The sequence below is a fragment of the Pediculus humanus genome, genomic scaffold (genome assembly GCF_000006295.1).
Source record: "Pediculus humanus corporis 1103172108302 genomic scaffold, whole genome shotgun sequence".
Classification (NCBI taxonomy): Eukaryota; Metazoa; Arthropoda; class Insecta; order Psocodea; family Pediculidae; genus Pediculus; species Pediculus humanus.
This window is the reverse complement of record NW_002987871.1, coordinates 641,538-659,213: the sequence shown is the minus strand read 5'-3', so window position 1 is coordinate 659,213 and position 17,676 is coordinate 641,538. Positions and strand designations below refer to the sequence as shown.

Sequence of the window (17,676 nt, the reverse complement as noted above, 5' to 3'; positions counted from 1 at the left end):
ACGGACGTGTCGGGTGAGGGGGGGAAAAAAGAAACCGGATGTATTGTAACCGTGGAATTTTCTTTGTTCATAATTGACGACACATGCGTTATTATTATTTTTTTTTTTTGGTGAAAATGGGAAAAGTTTTTTTTTTTAAAAAAAAGTGGAAGGAGACAAATATTTTTTTTCTATTCTTTGTTTGTTTTGTTTGTTTACTCGTTTTTTTTTTTTTAATTTTTTTTTTATCGACTTTTTCCGTGTAGCGTTTTTTTTTTTTCGCTGCGACATTATTGACTGACCTTTTTTTTCTTTCTTCTCATTATTATTATTATTATTATTATTATTATTATTATTATTATTTTCTCTCTCTCCCTCTCGGAAATTGATGAGGAAAAAAAATGGTTGGGGTTGTTGTTGTTCTTTGTTGGCCGGAAGTTGAAATATCGTCTCGTTTGATTATTATTATATTTTTTCCTTTTATGCGTATAAAAAGAAATACTTGTAAAAGAAGAGGAGGAGAGGGGGAAGGGAAAACTTTCCTGTCGTACTTGCCTACCTACCTACCTACTTACTACCGTCGATATATTAATGCCACGACGTAATACGATTGTAAAAATCGTTTTTTTTGTCGTCTTCCGGAAACCAGGTTTTTAATATAATTTCCTGATTTTTCTCTCTCTCTCTCTCTCTCTCTCTTCCTTCCCTCTCTCTGTCAATGTCTTCCGTTTTTGTCTGTTTCTCTCTCTCTTTTCCTTTTAAACGCGTATCAATATTTCTTTTTTTCTTCTCTCTCTTCCTCCCCCCTCTCTGTTAATGTCTTCCGTTTGTGTCTGTTTCTCTCTCTCTCTCTCTCTCTCTCTGTCTTTTCCTTTTAAACGCGTATCGATATTTCATCGGGTTTTAAAAATTATCATTTGTATTTTTAATTGTTTTTTTTTTTTTCTTTACTATTACTTAGTCGATTTCAGTCCGGTTCACCCACGCGAGGTTAAACGTCGCGAAACAACAACAAAAATACGATTAAACGGACAAACAAATAAAAAAAAAAAAAAAACGCGTGAGAAAACATGATGGCGGGTCGCCCACGAGTCATCATCGGATTTCCACGCAGTATAAAAAGGCGAAAAACTCAAATTTTATTGTTATTATTATTATTATAGTTGTTGTTTTTTATTGACCAAAAAAAAAAAACGAAAGAACAAACGAAACGACGACAAACGCGGAGAATCAAAAACAAACAAACAAACAAGTAATTATAATAATAATAATAATTTTTTTTTTTTTTTAATGGAACCAAGACAATGTTGAACCGGAATTGAACCGAAAATGTTATTTTTTTTTTTTTAAACGTGAATCGATGGATGAATCGATTGATCGATCGATTAATCGATGAATGAGAAAAATCGATCGATCGTTTATTGTTATTATTATTATTTGTATTGTTCCACCGGGTGGTTCGATTAGCTAACGGTCGACGCCTTATAACTAATGAGATTTAATTTATTATTATTATCATCATCATCATCATCATTATAAACGTGAATGACGAATTTCAAATTTTAAAAAAAACCGTTCAAGGACGTTTTGTCGACTCGTTCGTTTCGTTTTGGCGGGAAAAAAAAATGAACAAACCGAACGGATATGAATTCGGATTCGATTCGGATTATTCGCGACCGGATTTTTCTTTCTTTCTCTCTCTCTCTCTCTCTCTCTGTCTTTTTCTCTCTCTTTTTGTCTTTTCTCCGTCGTATAAATTATTTATTTTACGTCTCGTGACACGACGTTTCATTATTATTATTATTATTTTTTTTTCTGTTATTTTGTTCGAAATGGAAAAAAATGGAAAACTCTCGCGTGATTTTTTTATTCGCACGTCTTTTTTTCGTGTATATAAATATAAAAAATCTAATTACACGTTTATAAACCGCGTGCTTCTTTAGATTTTTAATTTTCTCTCTCTCTCTCTTTCTCTTTCTCTCTTTTTCTCTCTTTCGTAAAAATTTGTAATTTTATATTTTCGTTTTAATTTTGGCGGGAAAAAGTTTTTTTTTGTCTTTATTAATGATAAGAATCGCGGTCGGTTTGTAAAATTTCAAAAAGTTTTCTTTTTTTTTTTTTTTTTGGAGAAAATTTTATCCGGAGAAAAAAATTTATCTCGTTTAATTTAAAAAAAAAAAAAAAAAAAATTGAAACTTTCACCGAAAAAAAACGAAAAAAGTGTATTAAACGTAAGGAAAGTTCATGATAAGTTTTCTAAAACCACGACATGGTTGAAAATTTAATTTTTATTTTCGCGCGTGAGTTAGATTAGAGGGTGGGGAGAAGGGTGGAATGGAATGGGATGAGGGGCTAAGGAAAGGGGAGTTAAGGAAGGAAGGAAAGAAGGTGTATATGTGTGTGTGTGCGCGCGCGCGCGTTTTCGAGGATTAAAGGGTTTATCGGTGGGAAGGGTATAAAAAAGGGAAGAGGGGGGGTAGTATTAGTATTAGTAGTAGTATTAGTAGTAGTAGTAGTAGTAGAAAATATAAGAAAAAAAAATGTGTTGGAAAATCATAACAAAAAAAAAATTAATTTTTTTTTTTTTTTTTTTTCTCTTTCAATTATCATTTCAGGATTCGAATGACGAACAACAAAAAGAAGCAGAAGACGAAGATTTAGAAATTTCGGTTGATTTTTATCATCAAAATGAAGGATCCTCCATTCATGATTCGGATGTTTTTACGGATTCGCTCAACGGAATGATGGCGACGACGACGACGACGAGGAAAAACGAAAGAAAATCATCGGAAATTGAAAATGATAAAAATATTTCATTTAAATCAAAAGGAGAAGAAGAAGAAGAAGAAGAAAAAGAAGAAGAAATAGGGAATAAAAACGACGCGGAAGTAGAAAAACCGTTAAAAAATTCGATTTGGAAACGAGAATCGAGCGGGGATGACGTCATCGACGGCGTCGGAGAAATTCGTCGCGAAAAATTTTGCGGTAAAAAGTACGACGATGATGACGTAATAATGGGCAACAATACGAATCCCGATAGGAGAAGGATATCGAATGAAGATTCGAAATTGAAAAACGAAATGAATTTTTTCGACAGCATTGACGATTCTCTCGACGTCGACAGAGACGACAGCCTTATTATAAATTCATCTCATTATTGCAACAACGACAACGGCAACAGCATGAAATCATTTGAAAACGAAGCCATGATAGAATTATTAGATTCATTAGAAATTAATTTTAACGAATTCGATTGAAAATTGATAAACCTGATTTCTTCTGCTGTCGTCGTGTTTGTCACGTGATCGTCGCTCGAAGTTTGAAATGATGAACCGTTAATTGCTCAACGTTCTAGTCTATCATCAAATTCGACGTTTTATTTTATTTTATTTTATTTTTTCGAGATGTTTCGATTTCCAGCGCACTTTTATACTTTCGATGATGATCAGACGACAGGAAAGAAAAAGGGCATCGAATGAAACGAATTCGTTACGTCATTTCCTCCCCCCATCGACATAACCGAATCGTAAAAAGGTTTAAAAAAAATTTATATTTTGCACTGAAAAATTATTTAATTACCAAAAGCAATTTATTATTATTATTATGATTATTATTGTTATTAATAATTATTAATCTTTGTCAATTAGGAAAAAATAAAAAAATAAAAAAATGACATAAATAAAATTGTAAATAAATAAATAAATAAATAATAATAATAATTTTTTTTAAAAAATTAAATTATTGTAATTATATTTAGTAATAATTATAATTTTAAAATTAAACAATTAAATAAATGAAAAATTAATTTTGTTTGTTGCTTGTTTGTTTGTTGAATTGTTTGTTTTTTTTGATTGATTGTTGTACATGTTTGAATAGTTTAAGGAGTAGGTGAGGGTGGTGGTGGTGGTAATTCACCGAAATTTGTCAGACAAATAAATTCGTTAGCTAAATTGTTTTTATGTTTAGGTTGAAACGAACACTTATTAAGATTTAATAATTTATTTGCAAGTTGTTCCATTATTTGACCAGTACATAAAATAATTTTACAATTTGATTTTTTCAAATGATTTATCGTTTGAATTGTTTTAGTTAAACATTCTTCGGATAAAAATGGTGGATCAACAATCACAACATCGAATGAATTGACATAATTTTGTTTTATATTGTATGGATCATTGTAATCGTAAAAAATAAAATCATCACCATATTTGGAAAATCTTTTATCAAATTCTAATAATTTGATATTCATATTTAGTTTTCTATGTGTGATAATTGATTTTATTGTTGGATATAATGTTGGACATGATATTAGAGCTATGTTACCATGTTCGTCACATAATGAAATAGCAGCATTTGAGAGTGTACGAGTTGTGTCATCATCATACCAAAATTGACTCAATTGCCAATTTTCCGTTACTTTTTCATTATCGTTTTGATTTAATTTTTGTTCCTGAAGAAATTCTTGTAATGCTTTTAACGTTTCTGCTGAGAGTTGAGGTGGTGCGTCGTCAATTTCAGACATCATTTTACTATACACTCCAAGTTAAATTTTAACCAGTTGAGGTTATGTTTTTCAATTGAGTTCTACGTAGGAAAAAAATTTAAAAACGACGAAATAATTATACTCGAATTTAATCAAACGATATTATTAACGTTTTAAAAATTACTCACCCCTTTTTAATAACTGTTTAGAGTATTTTCAAAAATAATATAAAATTTATCAACATTGAAACGGATGTGGTGAAACTACATGAAATTTGTGCCACGACAAAGGAAAAAATCAAAATAAACAAAATGTGAATTGCCAGATACAAATGACCAGAATCAAAGCTTTTTTTTTTTTTTTTTAATTATTTAATTGTCAAACAGAGAATATTAGTTGCTTTAATAAGTGCAATTTTCAAATCAGAAATATAAAATTTACATACGCATATAATTTTATTTATATTTACGTATGTATAAATTGTAAGTAATCTTTTAATAAAATCCTATACGTTATAGGTTAAATAAATTTTTTTTTTTTTTTTTGAAAAATTTTTCTCGTTTCGTACATATATTTACGCATTTATCATAATTTCATTTGATTTTCTAACAAGTTTTAAATATTTGTAGTCTATTACATTAAAAAAAAATAATAATAATGATGGTATTCTTTATAATTAAACGTAATTATCATTTTTTTTCCAAAGCCGTATCAGTTAAAATGACAGATAGTAAAACACCAAGCAAAGGTGAGGGAGAAGAAGGAAAAAAAGAATTAATCAAACCGGAAGATGAAGATGAAAACGATGACGAATCGAAAAAATTAGAAATGGATGATGGGAAAAAAGAAGAAGAAGAAGAAGAAGAAAAGATAAAAAAACAAGCTCTTTTAGATTACATTGAAGAACTTGAGAAAAAAGATAAGAGAAGACAGGAAGCGAGAAATAAAAATATTAATGTTAAAAGACCCGAAGAATCATATTTTTCAAAATTGGATTCGAATTTGAAAAAAAATACAGCATTCGTTAGAAAAGTTAAAAATTTTTCAGCCAATCAATTAAATGGTTTACTCAACGATTTAAAAGTTTTAAATTTATCTAAATATGTGACTGAAATTGCATCTGCAGTGACTGAAGCCAAATTAAAAGTTGCCGATATATTACCAGCTTGTGAATTGTGTTGTGCACTACATAGATTATATGCCGATTTTGAAAATGCTCTCATGGAGTGTTGGAAAAAGTCATTGACAATAAAAAGTGATGAACCAGTCTCGAATAATCTTAAATATAAAATCGATTTAAAATTATATGCAGAATTGGTTTTGTTAGGACTTTGGGCAGTACCACCTCCATCGAGAGGTTTACAACTGTTAGGTTCGATAATATTAAGTTTAGTTCATAATCAAAAAGAAGATTTTAGTAATATATCAGCCATATTAAGTTTTCTTAGAAGTTTCGGAGATGTTTATGCCGGTTTGATACCAAGAGAAATGGCTGAAGCATCTAAGAAATTTAATATATCAATTCCTAGTATGACAATTATACCAAGTGAAAAACATAAAACAGTTAGGCAAGTTTTTCAAGATTATTATGATTCATTTTGTAAGCACTTAATTAAAAATCACAATGAGTTACAGAAATTTGAAACTCATAGTCGAAGCATTTTACAAACAAAAGGTAAGAAAACCTTTTTCGAATAATTTTTATAAAATACATTGTTCCTTTTTTATTATTAATATTAAATTTTGTGTTTTGTTAACATGACATTTTTTTATATATATAAAAATTATTTATTGAAATTAAATAATGTTCAGAGTTGTGTGAGTTTGTCGTTTTGAAACAATTAAAAAATTTACTCGAGTGTTGGTTTTTTGTGTAAACGAGTTCAAATTTTTATTTTTCAGGTGAATTAAGTACTAATAGAAAAGCAGAATATAATGATTTATTAACGGAATATAAAAAATTATTGGATTATGCTAGACAATTTAGTGAAATATTAAATGCTCCAATGCCAGTGCTGCCAATAGAAGAAGTTACAAAATCAGAAACGACAGTCATTGACGAATTACTTTTAAGTCACGATGAAAGATTTCCACTGGGAATATGGGAAGATGAAGAAACTCAAAGATTTTACGAATGTTTACCGGATTTGCATGTTTTTCTACCGCAACTCCCTATCGATGCGCCCAAACAAAAAAGGACGTCGATATCGGAAATAAGCGAAGAAATATTAGACGAAGAAATAGAATTGCCAACGGATGAAACGGACGAGGAAAAAAAACCGGAAACGGAACACGAAGTCGAAGCTGTGACGGATACTAAGACGAAATACATATTCAACGATTTTTTATTTCATTTACCGAGTTGTTGCAATAGGGACACGGTCGATAACATGGCCATCGAATTCGTGTTGAATTTAAATACGAAACACAATCAGAAAAAATTAGCCAAACATTTGTTCGGAGTTAATAGAACGAGACTCGATTTATTGCCATTTTATTCGAGATTGGTTGCCACGATTCATTTGGTGGCACCCGACGTTGCCAGTAAGATTTTCCTTCCTTTCTTCCATATTTATTTTATCGCGTAAATAATTTTCATTTATATATATATATTTTTTTTTTTTGCAGCCGACCTTTGTCAAATGCTCAAACAAGATTTCCTTTATCACGTTCAAAAAAAAGATCAAATAAATATCGAATCGAAAATAAAAGTCGTTCGATTCATCGGCGAATTGATTAAATTTAAAATGTATTCGAAATTGGAAGGTTTATTTTGCATAAAAATCCTGCTCCAAGATTTCAGTCATCATCATCACATCGAAATGGTTTGTAATTTATTCGAAACGTGCGGACGATTTTTATTCAATCATCCCGAGAGTCGACAAAGAACCAAAGTTTATTTAGGTTGGTTGAAATAATAATTTAATTTTCCCTTTTTTTTTTCCCCTCCCGCCCCCCCCCACATTTGATAAAATTAATTGATGCTGTGATTCGATCGTTACAGAACAAATGATGAGGAAGAAATCCGTCATGGCACTGGATTCGAGGTATGCCACGATGACGGAAAATGCATTCTACGCCGTCATACCTCGCGAGGGTGGACAAACCGTTAAAAAAGAAAGGCCACCCATACACGAATTCATAAGGCAAATATTGTACCACGAATTGAGTAGGCAAAACGTAAGCATGGTCATTAAACTCTTACATAAAGTCGATTGGAACGATCCGGAACTTTCGGCTTACGTCGTCAAATGTTTGGTCAACGCTTGGAACGTTAAATATTTCAATATAAAAACATTGGCCGGATTGGTGGCCGACATATCTCGTCACTATGAAAAAATTCAAATTGAAGTTGTCGACGGAGTATTGGAAGACATACGACTCGGTTTGGAAGTCATGGAACCCAAATATAATCAGAGACGCATCGCCATGGTCAAATATTTAGGAGAGCTTTATTATTATCGCATGGCCGACAGCAGCGACATATTGAAAGTCCTTTACCTTCTCATATCGCTCGGAGTGACTTTCAATTACAACAATCCATCCCCTCTCGATCCTCCGGGTCACACGTTTCGATTGAGTTTGGTATGCGTTCTCCTCGAAACTTGCGGACAGTATTTGAGATCCGCGACGTCTAGGAAAAAATTGGATTATTTTTTGGTATTTTTTCAAAATTATTTCTGGTACAAGTTCACGGATCCGTTTTGGACGACGGAAAATCCTTTTCCCCCGAGATTGAGACACATGGTGAGAGATTGCCTGCTCAGCGTTCGTCCGAAAATGATCATTTTTCACAATTATGCGGAATCTCAAGAGGCCGTGGAAGAATTGAAAAAACATTTTCTGTCGAAATTAAAAACGGAAATCAAACAACCGACGGCGGCGACGACGACGACGACGACGACGGGCGTCGGAGAATTGAATCCCATCGATGAAAAAGATGAGAGCGAAGTGGAATTCGTTGAGGGAAACGACGAAGAATGTTGCGAAGATGATGAACGGGAATCGAGCGACGAAGAAAGTCAAACGTTCGAAGGTGGAAATCCGAGTAGTCAAAGTCAAGGTACGTGGAAAGAAAAGAATCGTCCAATTCTCGAAACTCCAAGGAAAATTCTATTTATTATTATTATTATTATTATTTTTCAGGCGAGGACATTCCCTCGATCCTTTCCGAAAGCAACGAAAGTGAAAACCCTACGAAAATGCAGGGAGTTCAAAAGGTCAAGTGTCAAGAAGACGAAGATTTCATGAACGCTTTCGACAAATTGGTTGCCGATCAAATACAGGACAGAATGAGAGAAAGGATAACGCCTCAACAAATCGACATATCCGTTCCTTTGCACGTTCGCGCGAACACGAAAAAAACGTACGAACAGTTGAAGGAGAAAAGCGAAGAAACTCAAACCGTTAATTTTATACTCATGATAAGAAAAGGAAACAAACACTCGTACAAGAGTCTCAACGTTCCCATAATGTCCGAACTCGCGATCAATTTAAAAGAACAGGAAATGCTCGAAAGAATGGAAAAGGAAAAGGTTAAAAAATTAACACTGGATATAAACGAAAGGCTCGAAGAGGAAGATTATCAGGTATTGTTGTTGATGATAGCAACCTTTTCGCGCGGGTATCTTTCGAAAGCCATACCTCGTCATCATCATCATCTTTTCCTTTTCTGTTTTCTTTCGCAGGACATGATAAATCAAACTCAAAGGCCGGCAGTTTCGAATTTGAATAGAGAAAGGAAGCAGAAGTACCAACATCCGAAAGGTGCACCGGATGTTGATTTGATATTCGGTTCGAGTAAAGGAAAATGAAAATGAAAATCACGGTGGGAAAAAATTTCTTTTTTTTTTGAAACGAGAGAGAGAGAGTGAGAGAAGAAGGTAGAGGAAAAACCGGAAATGCAGGGAAAACCGGAAACAAATGTGAATGATTATTATTATTATTTTGATTTTCTATTCTTTTTTTTTTTTTTTTTAATTTGTAAAATAATTAAAATTGACAACAAAAAAAAAAAAAAACAAAAATAGGTGAAATAATTTTTAAACAAAAAAATGAAAATGAAAAAGGTCAGTAAATTAAATAAATAAAAAGTTTTAATTTTATTATTTATTATTATTATCATTATCATTACACATTAATATTATCGACAACGTCATCATTATTATTATCATCATTTTTTCATATCTCGTACGACGTTTCATTTTATTTTCAAATTAAAATTATCATCATTTATTTAATAGATTGAACATAATAATAATAATAATAATAATTAATTTACAAAATATATATTATATATACACACGAAATGGATTTATTATCATCATTATCATCGTAATAATAATAATAATAATAATTTGAAATATTTTCAGTTCAGTATTCGTCGCTATCCTGTTCAGAATATTTTTCATCGCTGTCGACGGGTTCGGTGGCAACATAAGCAACGGAAAATCCTTTGTAATTAATCGAATCGTCAGACCGGAAACGTATCAAAAGCGATTCGGCAACGGAATACATATCGGTCGGATTCTGTCGATTTCCAAAGAAGGTAAATTAAAAAACTTTTCGAAAAAGACTAGGGGGCGGAGGGGTGGAGGGGGGAGGGGAGGTGGAAACTCACCGAATTACCGCAAAATTTCCCATACATTTGTCCGCTGTCGTCTAAACCGTTATAAACTTCGACGTAATCGTATCCGCATTCGGCTTCATCTTCAATTTCAAACGTCAGAAACGTCAAATGTACATTTTTACCAGGTTCGGCTTCAATCGACCAATCACAATCGGCTCTGTCGTCGTAATTATGGTCGCCATATTTCGAATGCGAATAAAAATGTTTGACTCTGTTGGTGGCTTGCAAATGACCGCCGCAAACTTTAAAAAGAAATGTTTCGTTATATTACGTCAACGAGATAGTACGGTCTTTTAACGTTAAACTTACCAGTCGTGTGCGTCGCTCTAAAACCTTTTCTCTGAACGGAAGTGTCGCTTTTGAAAACCATGTAAATTTGATTTCCGGTCGCGATTATATTATGTGGAATTTTAGACCCGCAAAATCTACCGAGCGTTCTATCTTCCGGCGAATCGCCATCGTATAAAACCACGTGATCGTATGCACATTCCTGATGTGGTTCTATTTCGAATTCGTTAAATATCTACAAATCAATCAATCAATCAATCAATCGGGATGATGATGATGATGATTCTCCTTCGGGAATTTCGAATCTTACCAATTTTATACGATGTCCCGGAGTCGTTATGAGCTGCCAAACGCAATCTTTTTTCGGCGGATAATAATCTGGAAAATTGGGGGACTGCAATTGACCCGTGGGTGTTTTTATGTGATATTTACATTCACCCTCTTTGCAATCGTGACCGTTTTCGTGTAGCATGAATCCGTTACGACAAGAACAAACATAGGATCCGATCGTGTTTTGACATTCGTGTTGACAACCCCCATTATCAATGGCACATTCGTCCATATCTGACATACAAAAACATTTTTAAAAGGTAAAAAAAAAATTTTTTACAATCTTTTTCGTAACGGAAAAAGTACAATTGTAATACCTGTGAAAAAAACAGCGGCGAATCCAGATTTTTGTATGCTGTTATCAGATGTGAATTCGACTCTCATGCTGTTGCTTTCTGACGTGATAAGACGAGGGATTCGTATTCCGCAATACACTCCGTGACGTTTTAATATATTTTCCGGTAATTTACTATGAACTTCGACTTTATCGTATTCGCATTCTTGCTGATAAATCTACGATTAATAATAATAATAATAATTTATTCGTTTAGCTGAGAAAAGGATAATGAAAAAATTATTATTATTATTATTATTACTCACGTTATTACCCTCTAAATCGAAATGTGTAAAATTTAACGTTATCTTATATTGGGGAGGTGCTATGATTTCCCAAATGCATTTCTTATCACTCGGATATATTTCCGGAAATGATGGACTCGTTATGGTACCGTTTGACGTTTCGAAAATACCACCGCAAGCATCTGAAACAAACGTGGTAGTAGTAGTAGTAGTGGTAGAAAGGGGGAAGGGGAAAGTTTTTTCCGGTTTCTTTCGATTGGATCACCTTCGCAATGTTTTCCATCGGAATGTAATTCGTAACCGATTTTACAAGCGCATTCGTATGTTCCCAATGTGTTGACGCATTCGTGTTCGCAACCGTGGTCGGTTGTTTTACATTCGTCGAATTCCACCATGAAACTTGCCGAAAAACCCGCTTTTTGCACGGTTGAATCCGAAACGAATTTAATTTGTAATTTGTTCGATGAGGATCTCACATCCGGTGGAAGTTTATAACCGCAATAAGTACCCAAAAGTGGTGAATCCGGTAAATGACCGTCTCTAACTTCGACGTAATCGTAAACGCAATTGTCGTGATTTTCAACCTTTAACAAAAAGAAAAGAAAATTAACCGTTTCCGGTTTGTGTATGTGCGCGAGAGTGAAATTAATTCTAGAAAATTCATTAATTAAACTCACTTCGAACGATTGAAATTTTAATGCGACTTGATATCTTTCCGGTACTGTTAATTTCCATATACATTCTTTACTAGGTTGATAATCTTCTGGAAAATTCGGTGATTCTAAATGTCCGACATCATCTTCTAAATAAATTTCACCACCGCAAATTGCTGGAAAAACATTTTATTTTTTATCATCGTGGCATTAGATTTTTTAAGTTTGATTATTGTATTACCTTCGTAAGATGCTTGTAAACCTCTTCGATTAATCGATTTTCCGGTTGTTATATACGTTACCAACATTCTCGAACCTACGGATTTGACAATGAGTGGAGTTCTTGGCGCACCGCATAATTTTGCTGGAGTAAAAAAAGGGGGAAATGGTTAACAATATCGATTTTAATTTCATTTCCGGTTTAAAAAACAAACCTATTATCGGTGATTTGTGCCAGTAACCATCTCTTATTTCGAGATAATCGTTCCTACATCCTTCCGATTCGTGAATATCGAGATCCGTTACGTTAAGTATTATTTTTTCACCGTGTGTTGCCGTTATCCTCCATTCGCATTTATCACCGTTTGGAGAATTCAACGTCGAATTTCCATAAGTCGGTGATGTAAATGTTGCGCTGTTTTCTTGAAAAGTTCTTCCGCATTCTACCAATGACAAAAAAGAAATTAGATTTCCCTACGATTTTCCTCCTCCTCCTCCTCCATCTTCTTCTTCCACTTTACACAAACTTACTATAACATTTATAAACTAAATTTGTTTGAGCAATATCTCCTTCGCTTAAACGTATTCTCTGTCCAATTTCCGGTCTTTTTTTCATTCCTGCTTTATCCAATGGTAATATCGTGTCCAAATAAGTACCCTGTAAAATAATAATAATCACAACGTTTTACGATTTTCTTTTAGGGGGGAAGAGGAGGGGGCGGGGGAAAAGAAATCAACCTTTGAAAATGTGTTTCTAGCATAATGCATTATGGAATCGTAATCGTATGGAAGACCGAGTGAATTGACTTCATCTTCGCTTAATTTATTAAAATTATATTCTTGTCCTAAAAAAAAAAAAAAATAATAAATCGTGTCATTAACAATCGACGGCCACTTACAAAAAGAGATGATGATAATAATAATGTAGATGGAAAAAAAAACCTTCCATACCTCCCATAATGTTTTCTCTCATTATTTGTACGTGATTATCTCTATCCGGTCTTGTATGTTCGTGCCAAAAACCTACAACGTGTCCTAATTCGTGTACCACGATACCAAATTTATCGCAATTTTTACCTATTGATATAGCTTGTGCACCATTTCCTCTTTTTCCAACAAACGAACAACACCTTTTTGACAAAAAAAAATTAATATTATTTATATTTTGTTACCATTTAGTTTCGTTTAGACTACTTACCCGCATGGTCTTTCCGTGAATATTATATAATTTGGATGATCTTGAACTGATCTTTCGACAAATCTGACACACGTGAAATTTTCCCAATGTCTAAGAGCTTGTTTGAACAAAGCTTTGTGTTCACCACTAAAATTACCATCGATTTCATATGGTATGACGCCATGATCCCAAACTCTTTCCTTTCTTGCAGTTGCCGCTCTCGTTACTCTCCTAATTAAATATTAATATTAATCGTAAACGACAAACAAACAAACGTTCACGTTCGTGGGTTAATTTTTTATTCATTAAACTTCAACACAACTTACTATTATTATTAATAGAACAATCACCAAAAGTTTTTATTTATAAGAAATGTGTGAGAATTATCACGAGAATGTTATCATATTAAAAAAAAAAAAGAAAAAAAAAAAAAGAGTTTTATAAAAATTAGCCAACAAACAAAAAGGAAATGAAAAATTCTATGAAATCACTTCCGAGATTCGAGAATAAAAAAAAAAAAAATTAACGATATGAAAAAGAATGAGTCGTTTGTTTTTTCTTAACTGACACTCGAAAATTATTTTTATTTTTTTTTTACAAAAAAAAACGTTTAACGGTTTTTAAATATAATAAAAAAATATTAAATATACCTTAAATAATTTAATTATCGCATTGAAAAAAATTTTAAAAACGTTTTAAATATAATTTTATCCGTTTGAAATAATATTAACAATTGTAATTTGAAATGATAATCCGCCATTTTTGTTATATTAATATGCTGTGGAAAGGGGTAAACGATACGTAATCGCATAACCAATGATTTCATAGATTAAACAAAACGTTTTATTGTTTTTTTTTTTTTTTTCATAAGTTGGCATTCATTATCAGGTGATGATTATTGTTTTGTTATTTGTCCACCAAAATCATTCATCAATTGGCTTTGCAAGTAGCATGTTGGGTAAAATTTTTTCGTCTTTTCAAATAATAAATTTTTAATTTTTACAATTGCGAAATCGTTTAAAGATAGTTAAAAATAATCGATATAGATATAATATTAAATATTTATTAAGTTTTTTTAAATGAAATACGTTTGTAAAATGAAAAATTAGCGTTTTTTTATTAATGGCGTGCCATGATGCTAAATTTTACCAGGTAATGTAATATAAGAAAAATCATCTTACCTTTTTTTATTGAAAAATTGTTTTTCGATTTTTGTTTTATTATTATTATTATTATTATTGATTTTAATAATGTTTGTTTGACGTTGTTTGTTTTTGCCATTTTTTATAATTCGACGTTTATTTAATTTAAATAATTTTCTTTTCTTTTTTATCATTTTTAATTTTTTTTTTTTATTTTTATCACGATTTATGTATTTTTCTTCTTCTTCGTAGTGGTCATCGTCGTCGTCGTCGTCGTCGTCGTACCACGACGAAGACGACATGTCATCTTTTTTAACAATAATTTTTTTTTTATATTTTTCATCGTTTTTTAATTTTGCTTTACGTATTTCCAACAAACCTTCCTCTTCTATTTGTAAACCATCCAAAATATCTTTTATATCATCCGGATATGATTTATTTGCTTTGTGCATTCGTAATTCGATGTCGTAGTTGATGTTTGGGAGAGCAACATCCCCATAAAAACCATCTAAAAAAACAAAAATTGAGGAGGGGGGGGGAGGATAATAAATATAAATTTTCATTATTGTTTGTTTAAAAAAAAAAAAAAAAAACTTCATTGTTGTATTTAACGATTGAAAGTCATAAAATTTTTTTTTTTTTTTTTTTGCAATTTCGACCGGTCATTTTCCTTTTCCCCACCCTTCCCCCCTCCCCGTTTTTTATTTGGAATTTCATACAGAAAAAAACCCTAAAAAACAGTTTTTTTTAATAACGTGACGCCATCGTTTACCCATTCGAGTAAAATGATTTGAGAAAAGGAAAAGAAATAAACGAAAAAAAAAAAAAATTTTCCTCTCTCTCTCTATCTCATCGTTCTGCCACGTGTCGTGGAAATCATTACACAAAAATTTTTTTTTTCGAATCGTTTTTCCTGTCTGTCTTTAATAATAATTATTTTTTTCATTTTAACGGATTTGATTTATAGAAAAATTTGTCTTCTGCTTTTTTTTTTTAATTTTTGAAAGTCGTCTTAAACGTGGTGGCAGTTTTCCAAAAAAAAAAAAAAAACGCATTTTAATTATCATTCCATTTATAATTTAAAAAAATTTTTTTTTTCGTTTCATTTAATTATTATTATTATTATTATCATTATTATAACTTTGTTATTTTGTAAAATTGTTTAAAAAAAAAAAAAAAAAAAAAACTGATTTTGTTCCAGGGTTATTAATAATAATAATAATAATAGAAATAATTTTGTTTGTCCGTTTCCAACGCGACTGGAAAATTTTTTTTCGTTTTTTTTTTGGGGAGGGGAACGGGAGGAGTTCAGCCGGGAGTGGTGGTGTACTTCTGTGATCCAACTACTCGGAGGTTAGGTGTAGAGAATGTTTTAAGGGGAGGGGGTTTTGGGATTGAATTTTCCACGTTGAATAGGCGTCCGCTAGGGGTAAATGTTCGACTTGGATGCCTTGGGGGAGCCCCGAGGTAGCCAGTTTGAGTTCGAAAAGGGAAAAAATTGGCCCAAAAGTCTCACCGAGTTGAGAGTCGTGGGTTCAAATCCTGGGAGTGGGAGTTCAGTTTTAGCTCGTTCAAACAGGAACAGACCTGTACCTACATAAGGGGGATAAGTGACCTTGGAACCCTTTCGAGGCATTGAGGATGTGTCGAGGGGATGAATCTGGGTACTTAATTATAAAATAGGGAAAATAGGCAGCTCGAGACTGTCTCTCGGAGGGTAAAAAGGGAAACTATCGGGATCTTCAGGTGGGATTCCCTCTTTCGCGAGTGTGAACCTGATAGTTCTGGCTCAGGAGGGAGTCGAGGCTGAAATACAGGTTCTAACTCCCACGAACGCCCCTCCTTCCGGGAAAGAGCACGATGAAACACGTTCAGGAGTTTTAGTTGGGTAGTGGCTTTGGCTGAATCCCACACACTCCCTGTTAACGGGTGGGGAGGTTAGTGCGAAATGCTGCATTTCTCCTGGGTTAACAAAACAAAAAGGGGAGGGAGAAGAGAGGGGAGAGAGGGGAAAAGAGCCTTACCTGATTTGCAGGGATCTAAATCGACATCAGTTGAAAGTTTTAATGGAAACGTCGTCGTTAAAAGTTCTTCAATGGTAAATTTGTGTTTGTTCTTTGCCACATGAGCGGTTTTAATTAGAACAAAAAGAACTAAAATGGTTTTCCACATTTCCCTCCAGTGTAACAACTTTCTTACGTCACTTCCGTTTTGTTTCGTTTTTTTTTTTTTTTTTGCTTTTTTTTCCTCACTGAAACAAAAAAAAAAAAAAATTTTTTTTGAAATTAATTAAATAATCGATCATCAAATTTTTTTTTTTTTTCTCCATCGTCTTGATCGTAAATTAAATTTTTTTTTTTTTTAATTTTAATAATTGTCTACTGACACGGTACATTTATCCGTTACGTTATGCGTAATTAATTAGTCGGAGACTTAAACAAACAAAAAAAAAAAAAATTAATTAAAACGTTTTTTTTTTTCTTTTTCGAATTCGTTTATAAATCATCGAAAATTCGATAAATGAATAATTACTTTCGATATATCGATCACTAATGATTTAAAAATGGAGAGAAAAGAAGTAAAAAAAAAAAGAGGAGGAAATGAAAAAGTTGAAAAGCGGAAAGAGAAAGAAACAAAATCAATAATAATAATACGATAAATTTTTTTTTTTTTTTTGTATTTTTTTTGACTCGTGGCAGAAAGTGAAAAGTCAACGAAAGGAAAATTTTTTTTAAAAAAAAAAATGACGTTTGTTTTTACTTGGAACAATTTTATATCCGGTGAATTCTTTTTTTTCTTTTTTTTTTTTTTTTATTAAACCGGAAGTCGATTTTTTTTTTTGTTATTTAATTTATAAAGAAAATTTTTTTTAAAAAATGAACGTCGAAATATTTTCATATCCGGTTTTTGTTATTTCATTGTTTGAAAGAAAAAAAAATTGAAAGTTGTGATGATGATGATGATGATGACGGTAATGTTAAAGGTGATGGTGGTGGTGGTGATATAAATAATAATAATGATGATGAAACGTATAGAAAAATATTTTAAAATGTTTTCGTATGGAGAATTTTATTATTTAAAATTCATTCGACGAACGGTTCGAACGCGTCCATCGGTTCGTCGTCCCCATTACGCGATCCGGTAAAGTTGATTCGGTTGTCAAAAAAAAAAAAAAAAAAAAAAAAAAAAAAAACGTG

At 32.2% G+C, this 17,676-nt stretch overlaps 4 protein-coding genes across 4 annotated transcripts; 2 read left to right on the top strand and 2 right to left on the bottom strand.

The window, feature by feature from the left end:
• Positions 1 to 2,313: 2,313 nt before the first annotated feature.
• On the top strand, positions 2,314 to 3,236 carry Phum_PHUM570140 (uncharacterized protein; the record flags this gene model as incomplete). The annotated part of the gene is made up of 2 exons (XM_002432075.1): positions 2,314 to 2,367; positions 2,595 to 3,236. The coding sequence occupies 2 exons, from the start codon at positions 2,314 to 2,316 to the stop codon at positions 3,234 to 3,236; spliced, it is 696 nt and encodes a 231-aa protein (XP_002432120.1).
• A 620-nt stretch (positions 3,237 to 3,856) lies between these two features.
• Positions 3,857 to 4,504, bottom strand: Phum_PHUM570130 (uncharacterized protein; the record flags this gene model as incomplete). The annotated part of the gene is made up of 1 exon (XM_002432074.1): positions 3,857 to 4,504. One exon carries the CDS (start codon positions 4,502 to 4,504, stop codon positions 3,857 to 3,859), a length of 648 nt encoding a protein of 215 aa, XP_002432119.1.
• A 678-nt stretch (positions 4,505 to 5,182) lies between these two features.
• On the top strand, positions 5,183 to 9,276 carry Phum_PHUM570120 (regulator of nonsense transcripts, putative; the record flags this gene model as incomplete). Its single annotated transcript, XM_002432073.1, has 6 exons — positions 5,183 to 6,137; positions 6,365 to 7,006; positions 7,091 to 7,366; positions 7,467 to 8,525; positions 8,609 to 9,051; positions 9,151 to 9,276. The coding sequence occupies 6 exons, from the start codon at positions 5,183 to 5,185 to the stop codon at positions 9,274 to 9,276; spliced, it is 3,501 nt and encodes a 1,166-aa protein (XP_002432118.1).
• A 559-nt stretch (positions 9,277 to 9,835) lies between these two features.
• On the bottom strand, positions 9,836 to 14,931 carry Phum_PHUM570110 (uncharacterized protein; the record flags this gene model as incomplete). The annotated part of the gene is made up of 15 exons (XM_002432072.1): positions 9,836 to 9,991; positions 10,083 to 10,333; positions 10,401 to 10,614; positions 10,690 to 10,943; positions 11,027 to 11,222; positions 11,310 to 11,470; positions 11,554 to 11,872; positions 11,966 to 12,117; positions 12,183 to 12,305; positions 12,376 to 12,603; positions 12,692 to 12,818; positions 12,899 to 13,005; positions 13,112 to 13,290; positions 13,359 to 13,563; positions 14,859 to 14,931. 15 exons carry the CDS (start codon positions 14,929 to 14,931, stop codon positions 9,836 to 9,838), a joined length of 2,745 nt encoding a protein of 914 aa, XP_002432117.1.
• Positions 14,932 to 17,676: the final 2,745 nt, after the last annotated feature.